Here is an 11,888-nt window from a genome sequence, read left to right as displayed (position 1 = left end):
CGAGAAGCAAGGAAAAGTGCCCCCGTGGGCAGTGTATGCTGTCCCCGACCCGCCGCCGCTGTGCTGGGGATGGGGAGCCCACAGGACAGCTTCAGCAGATGCTTTCAAGCGTGGTCAAGGCTGAATGCGTGACAGAGCCAGTGTAAAGACACTGACGTCCCCTCGGCCGGGACTGGCTGTGATTGGCACAGATCGTGTTGTACTAAGTGCTTGGTAAATGTACAAGTGCAACCTTGAAAGTAAGCACAACCCACACATAAGAGCTCATGACCACGTTCAATCCTTCATGCCTAACTAAAACCTTAATTTCACTGTATGTTTGTCCTGATAGGAACGGCTGAGGCAGCTGGGGTTGTTTAGTCTGGAGAAGAGAAGGCTCAGGGGGCACCTTATCGCTCTCTACAACTACCTGAAAGGAGGGTGGAGCAAAAAGGTGGCTGATTGTCTACTCCCAAGTAACAAATGATAAGACAAGAGGAAACAGCCTCAAGCTGTGCCAGGGGAGGTTTAGGCTGGATATTAGGAACAATTTCTTCACCAAAAGGGCGATCAGGCATTGGAACAGGCTGCCCAGGGCAGTGATGGAGTCACTGTCCCTGGAACTGTTCAAAAACCGTGTAGTTGAGGCCCTCAGTGACATGGTTTAGTGGTGGACTTGGCAGTGCTGGGGTAATGGTTGGACTTGATCTTAAAGGTCTTTTCCAACCTAGTTGATTCTTTGATTTTATGATTTCCTTTGGTGTCATACTGCGGGCATGACTTTTAGCAGCCCTGATTTTCTGTGGTCTGCTGCCTCACTGACCTGCTCAGACTCCGAATTGCCAGGTATACAGACCACAACCCCGAAGAAGTGGATTAAAATCACAGCAGGCAACACACTCAGCCTCCTGCAGATGGAGGTACCAACACAGATAACCGTCAGACAACGGTTTGGAGGTGAACTGTGGATTTCTGGCCTTTTTGGTGGCCTCCAGCTGCACTTGCTACCCATTAGTCAAAAAAGACCAACTTCCAAATATCATGGGACACGAGCCAGTCTTTTTATGATGACGAGCGATAAAATGTTGCCATGAGCAGAAATACATAGAGAGGAAAGCTTGCTGAACATATAATTGTTACTGTGGACTGAGATTACTTATTAAAACCAGCAAAAGGGCAACAATGAGCTTTTAATTAGAGAGATCAGAATTTTCCCTGCTCTCAGAAATGAACCAGGTCAGAACAGGCAAAAAAAAGGAAAAAAAAAAAAAAGTCACTCTTAACTGGGAAACTTTACAAATTAAATGGCAAATGTTGCTGAGACCAAGAAATACCAGGACTGTGGGGGAAGGAGCTGCCAAGCTGCTGTGCAGTGTAAGCTCAGATTTGCTCAGTGGTGCGGCTATTTCTTTTCCTTAACAACTATTTTTCCATTGAAAAACAAAATTTAAGGTAATGGAATCCCAAAGGGCAAGTGCTTGGGCAGGATGTTATTTGGGCTGGAGGATCTTTAAAGGTCCCTTCCAACCCAAACCATTCTATAATCCTATCATTTAGCATCACTAGGAGGCAACCCAAGCCCAGGCAGCTCTCTTGGTGCAGGTGTCAATGGAATGGATTAAATATATGGAAACAGAGCAGAAGAGCACCTCAGTGCCCAGGAATTCACCTTTGACTAGCTGCCATTTAGCTGCTGTTCCACCTGCCAAACTGCGCCCTTTGCAAAGCTGCTTATCCCAGGCTGCGTTAAGGCTACCTGGTACAATTAGGGAATGGAAAAATTTCACTAGGAAATAAAAAGCCAGCAGTAACTACCCAGCTCCATTGCTCAGTGCGAGTATGGTTGGTCTGTCAGAGAGATTGGAAAGAGGCCAAATGGTGCTCGGGACCATTCCCTTCTGACCTGGAGCACAGTGTGGCACTGTGAGGCCAGGCTGGTACCAGAGGGAGGGAGGAATCTCGAACTGATATCAAAGAAGATGGGGCAAAAAAACGCCAGCTGGGATAAGTCCTTTCTGGCTGCAGAGGGCTGAGCGTGGAGCAGGCACTGCACTGGAGCATGGCATGAGCCATAGTGCTGGCTCCGAGGGCAGTCTGGGTTAGCGCCCCTGTTTGTCACTGAATGTGGTTAGGCTTTTTTGTTCCCCTTTTATTTTGTGAGATATGCAGAGATAGAGGGAAGCATGTTAAATGTATAAGTACTTTTAAGCCACTGTGACTCTATCCCCTTCGGAGCAATGTTGGCTCTGTGTGAGCTGACTGGGGAGTGGGACTGCCCTCACCAGCAACACCCTTGCCTCTGACCTGGCTGTCCTCTGGTGACCCCTTGCCAGGGTGACACCTCCTCACGCTTTGGGAGCCTCCTGGCCCTCTCTGTGTGCTGAACCTTTCTTGGCCCTGTGAGGCCAGGACAGGGCTTCACCTGTGTGGCTTCACTCCACAAAGTAAGTACCTACATGGTGTCTATCCAACAATAGCCTTGCTGCAGAGGGCTGGCCTCCGTCATGTTATTCCCAGTGCGACCCACGCTGAGATGCATGTTCTTTCTCTCCCTGCCTCTTGCCATTTTCACTTGGCCCATAGGCAAGGTCACTGACCAACCAAAAAGGCCGCTCTGTGCTGTACACATGCGGCAGAGCCTGCAGAGGCAGTGAATTGGCAGTGTTTGTTCCCTCACATCTTCCCTGGGTCAGTTATAAAGGATGTGGGCGAAGAACAAGACATCAGATGGAGGGAAGTCCCAGGCATTCTTGGACAAGAAAGAAGGTACATGCACGTGTGCTTGTGCACACGTACAACTGTGCTGGCAACTGCTGTTTTGGTGAAAGTAAATTGCCACATTCAAAGCCACACGCAGACTAGGGGTTCATGCTGTGGCAGTGCCTGGTGAGTGCTCAGTGAGTGGCACATCCATGTGGCAGAAGCACTGTCACCAGTTGAGGTTCAGCGGCACAGGGAAAGCATCGCAGTGCTCGCTGGCTGGTTTCCTACAGCGCGATGGCAGGCACGGCGTCCTTCCTCCCCACACGCACCCATGTACGTGCAGGTGCTGGCTTGGCTCTGCCACCCTGGGCCCTGGCAGCGATGCAAAGCAAAGCACATGCATGTGCACACACCTGCACATGTGTGCTGCCTCACAAGGGCAGGAGCTTGCTTTGCCCTTGGATCTGTAGCCCTGCAGGTCACCCCAGGGGCACAGCACTGAGGTAGGAACCAGCCAGGTGAGGGGGAAACATCGTTTTGCATCTGGCATCAGCTCAGGTGCTGGTCTGGCCTGGCAGGAAACGCTACGTGTGGCTGCGCTCCAGCAAAGTCAGCGAGGAGTCAGTAGGAAGGGGCCCACAGCCACGCTGGGCAGAAGTCGAACAGCCCGTCTGCCACATGCTCACACCCATTGTGCACATGCTGGCAGGGCAGGTTTGGCTTCCTCAGGAAGGATGGACAGGCCACAGCACCCTGCACATTGCAGGGTGCCCCTTGCACGCTGGTGGTGTTGGCAGGCGCTGCTCTCTAGAAGCCGGCCCAGACCGGGGGTTTGCAGGCAGGGCTGGGGCTTGCCTGTCCATGGGGTGGGCACAACCTGGGCAGGGGTTTCACACCTGAACGCACTCGGGTGCTGCTCTGCAAGAAAGAGGCAGGCAATGGTTTTACTGCTGAGCAGTAACTTTGCATACACAAGTGAGCTCTCCTGCAAACCCACAAGCAGAGCCCAGCCTGGTCCTGCAGCTGGCACACTGGCAAGGAAGGGGGTGCAGGTAAACATGCTTCCAGCAGTGCTGAGCATCACTCCAGGGCTGCGTCCTGCTACATCCTGGGGTCCTCTGAGGAGTAGTAACTGGCACCAAAGCAGGCAGGGAGGGCGTCTCAGACTCCAGCCAACACTGGGACAGCTTGTGCGCTGCATGGCCTGGGCAAAGTGGCTACTGGCTTCCTCATGCAGGGAATAATCCATCCTTGGGAAAGAGGAGGGGACCCAGAGAGGACCATGGCTGCAAAGACAGGCTTGGCAGGAGCCGTTCTCAGAGGTGCCAGGCACTCTCAGTGCATCCAGGTACGGCTGCAGTCGGGCAGGAGGTGGCACACACATGCACAAAGGGGGTTGTCACAGGGGGTCTCCAAGCTCCCTGCCAGCACAGGGTCCCTGCAGAAAGTGTGGGGCACTCACGGCTGGGATGTGCCCATGGGAAAGGACTTCTGTGGCAACAGGCTGAGGAGGATGCCCATCGCTGAGGGACTCTATGGCCTCTGCTAACTGCTGAAGAAACAGACAGCAAAGCCAGCTTGTATGAAACCCAATTATTCAAATTTATTAACATCAAGAATTATGCAATGATGCTGTAGATTTTTTTTTTTTTTATTAACAAATAGAAAACAGACTGTATACAACAGTGACCCCTACAGCACTATGCATCCACAAGGTAAAAATGAATGTGTCCTCCAACGTTACCAACCCTGGATTGCTGATTTCAACGTAGCTTGGATTTCTTAACATTCGGAATACATGTGATAATACAATTAGATACCCTTCCACCACCTTTATTCATAACTCAATGCACTCGAAAGAGGGCTGCTCACTCCCTGTCTTTAGTGCAAGCGTGATATAATAAGGAGTATTAATATATAGTACCATTAAATTAAGTCCAGTAGTCTTGCCACATTGGTTCATTAGAACGTCCTGAAGTAGCGGAAAGTACAATATTCTAGTGACTTTTAACATTTGCAGGATAGCAGAAATTATAGATAGACCCAACCTCTGAAGCCATATGTACTCCCCTCCCCTTCCCTGCAGTACCCTGCTTTCCAAAGAGAGCCGGCCCGGCTCTGCTCTGGCGGTGGCTGGGCTTGTGCTCCTTGATTTGAAAATGCTCTTGATGCACGTCACTGGTGAGAGGTGACAGAATGGCGCTTGCACGCACGGAACCGTGGGATAAACAAAAAGGGCCGTGTCTCGCTCTTTCCAGCCCCTTCCCGGGGAAGTGTGGGACCCACTCGCTTCTCCTGCCCCCTTCCCAGTGAGACACACAAAAAGAGACTCCGAAGCCCAGAGACCGGGATTTCGGGTCTCTCACAAACAAGGCGACGACAACTCACGTCATATCGGGATCTGCCAATACACACGGTCACTGGATTGGTTTAACACGCATCGGAATAGGACTGAACGGGTGCCAGCTGACGAAGGGGACCGCTTCTCTGGTGACCCCAGATGCCCTCCCAAACCCAAACCTACTCAGGAAATAATGGGGGGGAGGGGAAAGGCTAAAAAAATAATTGGTAGCTTAGGTCCAGTTCCATGAAATTTAATATTCTACAGAGGATTAAAAAGCAGCCTATGGGGAATGGAGCCGGGCAGGAACCACAAGCCAGCTGCTGCGAATTACCAAGGAAGCTGCACTAAAATGGGCAGAACCAGCAGTGACTGGGTTGAAATAAACACAGGGCAGTAAAAAATGTAAAAGCAAAAGGAAATAAAAATACCAAAACCCCAAAAGCCCAACTCCCAAAGGTTTGGCGGGTCCAGTTCTGCCTGGGCAAAACATTAAGACTTGCAAACAATAAAAAATAAAGAGAGAGGAGATTATAAAAACCACTAGTAACTATTTTACATGTTTAAAAAAAAGACCCCATTCCACCCACCTAAAGCCTCGCTGTGAAATGCAGTCGGCGTGAGAGAGGGCGAGAGATGCACATGAGCAGAAATTCAGCCAGAGACTGGAAATGCTTTTGGAGTCGGATTCCCTCGTTTGGCGCTGGGGCGAAGTTCCTAAATGCCGTGGTCAAAACTGGTTGGTGTGGAGGTCTGCTGCCTGGGCAGCACCTCCATCTGTACAGAAGGACTGAGGAATGGGCAGCTCTGGCTCAGAGGGACCCATCTCCACTCCTAGACATCCCCACCGCGACTGGAGGAAAGCACTAGTTACGTTGCATAGTGGTCGAAGCTGCCGAGATACTCCAGTGCCGCTCTGTAGCACAGCTGGTACTGGTCCTGCAAGGAGCAAGGGGGGAAACGTGAGAACTGGGACCAACAAGGACAGTGGGCAGCAGGTTCAACATCCAGAGGCATTGGCTCCCCTCTCATCTCCTACAGATCTCCCACCCCCCCAGGGAGGATGGCACTCACTCACCTCTGTCTGCACCATGGCTGGCCGCTGCGTCCGCAAGGTCTTCACCGTCTGGAACATGTCCACCACCCCCTCGTAGCGCATCCTCTCCAGCACGATGCTGAGCGTGATGAACACGCCTGTGCGCCCCACTCCAGCGCTGCGCAGAGGGAGCAAGAGGTGCCGTTAGAGACCCGCCACCCCAGCGAGGCTCTACAGAGCTCCTCGGAGCACTGCAAGTGGCCCCAGCTCATGGAGCACAGGGATCTGCTCAATGGGACTAGGAGAGCCCACAGGGACACTGCCAGCCAGAGGTGCCCCCTGAGCCCTGTGGGGCCCACCAATTCTGCCTTGCCTCTGGGCCAAGCTGCTGTAGCACCCTGCCCTGCCCAAGGAGCCTTGCAAAGAGCTGCAAATGGCCAGTGGCACCCATGGATGTTGCTGCCTCCTTGTCCCCTGCCTGCCTCTTGCCAGTGGTGTGCAGGAGAGGCACCAAGTGCAGTGCAGCCGGCAGCTGCCAGGGTCAGCGAGGTAGGGGACATCTCTGAGGGCTGATCTGTCCCCACTCACCTGCAGTGCACTGTGATGGGCCCGTCCTGACCAAACTGCTCCTTGGTCTTGTGCACCTGCCCAATGAAGTCGATGAAGCCCTCTCCTGTCTTTGGCACTCCCTGCTCAGGCCAGTCTGTGAACTGGAACTGGCGAATGGTCCGTGACTGGCCGTCCTGTGGGGATAGGGGTGTTACATGTCAACCAGGGGTGAAGGGCTGATCTCGCTCCCCTCAGCACTGGTGCTGCTGACCTGCTCTCAGACCCCCTGCCCCAGGCCAGGCGAGAGGGTGCACAGGCCATGGGTGAGCCCAGGCAGATCTTCTGCTGAGAGTTGGGGGCTGCCTCTGCTCTCCCATGTTCACCCCAGGGTGTCTGAGCCGAGCTCAGGGCTTTGGGCCCCTGTTGGGTCAGTGCCCGGTCCTGTTTGGAGCCCAGCTCCACCCTAGGACCACATTTACTGCCACACAGGGGTCCTGCACCCAGTCGGATGCTGCACACAGACTCCAGGTGCAGGGGAGCCTGTGTTAAATGCTTGCCCAAGTGTACAACACAGGCAAGGCCGGGCCTGGTGCTGGTAGGGATCTCTGAGCTGCTCACCAGGGCTGACACAGCTGGCAAGGAAGGAGCTTGTGGTGGGGGGCAGCAGCCCCTTCTGCTTGCAGTGCAAGGCAGCACCTTGCTTTCTGGTTCCTACAGGAGCTGCTGCACGCTCCCTTTGCTGGCCTGGGCAGGACAGAGGTGGGGCAGAGGAGCCGGGGCGCCAGCAGTTGCACTCACCCTGGCATCCGTCACCTTGAACTCCCGGAGGATGTACTGTGGCATGTTGTACTCTGCCATGGGGTCCACCACGAAGTACTGGTACCGGGCAGAGCGCTCCGCGGGCCAGTACTGGTGGCACTTCTCCTGTGGATGAGGAGCATGGTAAGACATTAGGACCGACAAGTTGCTGCTCCTCCCTCCCACCCCCTGGGAGCACTTGCGGCTGTGGGGCCACAGGGTCAGGCACAGGACACGCCAGTGGGAGGCTGGTGCTGGGGACAGACTGGGGTGAGCTGAGGTGCCCACAGACAGCAGCACGCAGCCCCCTTCTCCCCCCAGCAGGATTCGTACCCGGCCCATCTCGCGCAGCTTTGTCAACATCACCACGATGGTGGAGTTGTGCTCCCAGAGCATCCGCCAGAAATCCTCTGTGGTCTCAGCCAGTGGTCCTTGTGTGGCGATGTAGGCCTTCTGCTGCCTGCAACAAACACAGCGCTGCTCAGACCAGCTCTCCCAGGGGCTGGGGGGCTGGAAGCAGGAGCCTTGTGCAGCAGGGAGCAGGGCTGACAATACAGCTGCAGGAGGAAGGTCTTGGACTAGCCATGGACTCTGGGGGAGAGATGAGCCTACCCAGCACATGTCCTCTCCTTACAAATGCAGCGAGCACCACCAGCTGCAGGATCCAGAAAGGCTCCTCATCCTTGTTGGGCTGACAGCCCAGCCTCTTGCTGCTGTTTGTCCCCAGCGTTGCTGCACTGAGAGCCTTATCGGCACCCAGGCCCTCACAAGTGGGCTGCCAGCACCCATCCAGGCTGGAAGGAGAGGCTGTGCCTGGCGACGATCCCAGCAGCACCCCTGGGTTCCTGCACTTTTATGCTCTTCAGCACCCCCTGTCCCTCCCATTGCATTGAAAGACACAGAGCAACTGCATCCTGTCACTTGGATCCTGCACACCAGCTAATTACTGGAAGTAATTCCTGCAGTGTGGAAACCATTAAAACAGTTTTGCCAGCTTTTCTGGAGCTTCAAAATTTGTCCTCAGTTCCACTGTGAACCAGAGCATCTCCCAGAATGTCCCGTGTGAAGGCAGAGCTTGACCTGCCACTGGCCCCATCCTGAAGAAATCACCCTTAGTGCTTTGGCCTCTGAGAAGGGACAGCTCTGCTGTGTTGGTTCTTTGGCTTGCTGAGTGCCCAGCCTGGCATGCTGGTGCTGCCTGTGAGAGACATGACGGGTCTGGTGCCACACAGGCAGCAGAGACAGGCTGAGAGAACTGGGCTTGTTCAGCCTGGAAAAGAGAAGGCTCAGGAGAGACCTTGTAACAGTCCTCCAATACATAAAGGGGCCAACAAGAAATCTGGAGAGAGACATTTCACACGGGATTGTAGTGATAGGACAAGGGGGAATGGCTTTAACCTGAAAGAGGGGAGATTTAGATTGGACATTAGGAAAAAATTCTTCACTAGGAGGGTGGTGAGACACTGGCACAGGGTGCCCAGAGAAGCTGTTGCTGCCCCATCCCTGGCAGTGTTCAGGGCCAGGCTGGATGGAGCTTTGAGCAAGCTGGTCCAGTGGAAGGTGTCCCTGCCTGTGGCAGGAGGTTGGAACTGGATGAGCTTTAAGATCCCTTCCAACCCAAACCAATCTATGATTCTATGACATGGTCTCGCTTCACCACAGCGAGGCGCCGGAGCCCGCGGGATGAGGGGCAGCATCCTCCCGTCCAGCACTCCCATCCCTCCAGCGCTGCATCTCTCCACGGCTGCTAAAAATTAATGAACGTGCTGCAGGACAGCTGTAACGTGCAGGATGAAGAGAGGGGCTGCTTCCAGGTGGATTTATAAGACACCATAAAAAGCAGGGAGTGGGGGTGCAGAATGAAACGAAAGAGGTAGAAAAGATACAGATTCAGTGATGTGACCTTGGGCCAACTGATCTCTTTAGATAATACTAAGAAGATTGCTTGGTTCAAAGGAAAGTACGTGAAGAGATAACGGCGCTCTTCAGGGATGGGGTAGGTAGCACATGAAATGGTACCACCTGCCGTGCTGGCAGCACTCCCTCTGGAGCACCAGCAAGCAGCAAAACCAGCATCGCTCTTAGCCCATGGCTTTGGAGCCAGGACACAGCGGCTGCAGCCCGCCTGTCACACACAGGGCTGCCAGGGCAGGCGTGAGGGCAGGCAGCCACAGTAATGCCGCAGTGCTGGACGGCTCAGAGCCACACAGGCTGCGGGGAGCAGAGGCTGCTCTGTGACAGCTTTCCTCCAGCCCCTTCCTCCTTCCCCATTACTCTGTCCCACCCTGGCTCATTGCAGTTTTGCCACGTTGGGATGCTCCCAAGGTTGCTCCCCTTTTGCCCCGTACCCACTCTTCCCTCCATGTATCCCTTCGTCCTGGAACCTCTTCCTGGGTTTGGTGACTGGAGCATGGATGGAGGCACAAAGCCGCTGGCCTGTGCACCAACATCTGTTCCCTTTAGCAGTGCCTGTTGCTCCTGGGAGGTCACCAGCCCATAAGAAATGTTTGGGCAGAGCCAAGCTGGAGGTGGATTGTGCCACATCCATTGCTGTATCCCCCACTCCTGCACTGGGAGACTCTACTGCAATGGTGCACAGAGAGGTGACAGGAACAAACCTTGTATGTGCATCACTGGGATTTGGTCTGGATTACTGGCTGGGAGTTGGCTGGGAAGGAGATATGGCCACTGGGCTGTTTCCCTGCGTTCTTCTCTCCTTAGAGAGAAGAACATTCTCCTTAGCAGCTGAGAATACGATGCTAGCTAGATACAGAAACTGTTAGTATTATTGTCCCACTAGATCTTAATCTGTGCTTTCTAAAAGGTATCCTGGGCAGCAGAACCCAGTGACAGGCTCCCCAATGTCTAGCACCAGCCCTGTCTGAGGATCCACAGGCTCCCCCAGAATCAAGACATGGGACAGTGAGTCCTGGGCTGCTGCCTGGATCAGTCATGGAGTGCAAGTACACTTCTACCTCTGGTTGCTACAGTTAGCGAGGAGGGGGCAGGTTTGTTTTAGATGCTGCAGATATAAAACACATGCCAAGGGATGCCTACCATCCTATAAACCTTGGCAGGAGCCAGCACAGCCTCCCACCCCAGCCATGCGGGCATCTGTCTACAGCAATACCAGCCAGCCTGGCAGCACTCACTCACTAGCAGTCTTTACATACTGTAACTATACGCATTGCAGCGTCTGAGAAGAGGAAAACAGATAAAACACAACAAAGCGATCCCCAGCCCACCTCTAGGCAGCCAGGACCAGCCCTTGGGAAAGAGGAGAAGGCAGCTCTGCCAAGGTTCCCAAGCAGGCAGGACAGGCTGGCACGGGCACCTCAGGGTGGCCCTTACCTGTACCCATCGATGAAGCTGGCATTGATGTAGTCGGAGCCCTCAACACCCCGGATGGGCTGCAGACAGACTCTCGTCAGCTCGTACGGCATGATGTTCACAAGGCGGTTCTTGAATTTGTTGCATGGGAGGTTGGCACTGATGAAACGTGAGGTATGTGCTTTAGAGTTGGCCAGCAGCTGGAAGAGGAGAAAACGTGTCAGACTCCTGCTGGGAATACAGCAGAGGAAAACTTGGGACCTTGGCAGCAGGGCACGCAGGAGTCCCTCTGGGCATACAGACACCTTCCCTGCTCTGACCGAGGGACAACCAGTGGGGACCAGGTCTTTCTAGACTAGACGAAGGGCTCTGCCACCACGTTATGAGGAGGCTGTATCTGGCTGCTCTATTTCCCATTAATCAATCTGTTTCTCAGGACTGTGATGGCCCCTCTGCCATGGAAATGCACATCTAGGCATGGCATGGCCTTGCTGCTGCCTTTTGGTGCATGGCTGCAAGTGACAGCAGGAGAACCACCTGCACTGACCTGCTGGTGCAGCAGCAAAGCCACACATAGCGGAGTGGAGACCCACAGCAGCTCTCTGACTCACGAAGGACCAGGACATGAAGGATTGTACCCCACTGAACCAAAGACACACGCCTGCTGACATCAAGGAAGGAAAGCTTTCCATCTTCCAACAATGTCTTGCTATTTACTTCTCACCCCAGAAGGACCCAAGAAAAATGTGAGAATTGTGACAGTTTTAGGTAAAGAAGATCTATTTTGGGCTACTGCAAGACATTTTATGGTTCTCTTTGAGGTCTGTAAACTGGAGTCATGGTAAATGTGTTACTTAGATCTGCTGGCAGAGACATTCAAACAGAAGTCCCGCTCTTGCCCCATCCACTTCTCCAAAAGACTCTCTCCAGCATCTCCAGAGCCACCCTTCTCTCTGTGTGTGGCAGCTGGTCCTTGGTAGAGGCTCCCTGCAGAAGGACAGGGTTGCTCCCTGGGGAGTGATGCAGCCATATGAGGCCCTCCTTTATCCTGCTCCCCAGGGTTTTCCACGCAGTGGACACTGCCAGGGCACAGAGAGGAGCAAATTTTATTACTGTTTCTTGGAGAAACAACAAAGTTTTGTCTTTCTTATA

The 11,888-nt window shown here is 53.7% G+C and overlaps 1 protein-coding gene across 21 annotated transcripts in view; it reads right to left on the bottom strand.

Annotated features, from left to right (window-relative positions):
- Nucleotides 1–4,260: 4,260 nt before the first annotated feature.
- The window catches only part of PTPRF (protein tyrosine phosphatase receptor type F), a 391,730-nt gene continuing 384,102 nt past the window's right edge, over nt 4,261–11,888 (bottom strand). For 20 of the 21 annotated variants that reach the window (XM_030493851.2, XM_030493857.2, XM_030493854.2 and 17 more), the window contains 6 exons: nt 10,758–10,936; nt 7,740–7,866; nt 7,407–7,532; nt 6,648–6,802; nt 6,102–6,237; nt 4,266–5,962 (listed from right to left, as the gene is read on the bottom strand). In XM_030493851.2, coding sequence (XP_030349711.1) covers nt 5,894–5,962; nt 6,102–6,237; nt 6,648–6,802; nt 7,407–7,532; nt 7,740–7,866; nt 10,758–10,936 — 792 coding nt within the window. In that variant the 3' untranslated portion in view covers nt 4,266–5,893. Of the gene's footprint in view, nt 5,963–6,101; nt 6,238–6,647; nt 6,803–7,406; nt 7,533–7,739; nt 7,867–10,757; nt 10,937–11,888 lie in introns of all 21 variants that reach the window. The other variant, XM_030493849.1, reaches the window with a different exon arrangement.

Source organism: Strigops habroptila, chromosome 8, assembly GCF_004027225.2.
Source record: "Strigops habroptila isolate Jane chromosome 8, bStrHab1.2.pri, whole genome shotgun sequence".
NCBI lineage: Eukaryota > Metazoa > Chordata > Aves > Psittaciformes > Psittacidae > Strigops > Strigops habroptila.
This window is presented reverse-complemented; position numbering and strand designations above follow the sequence as displayed.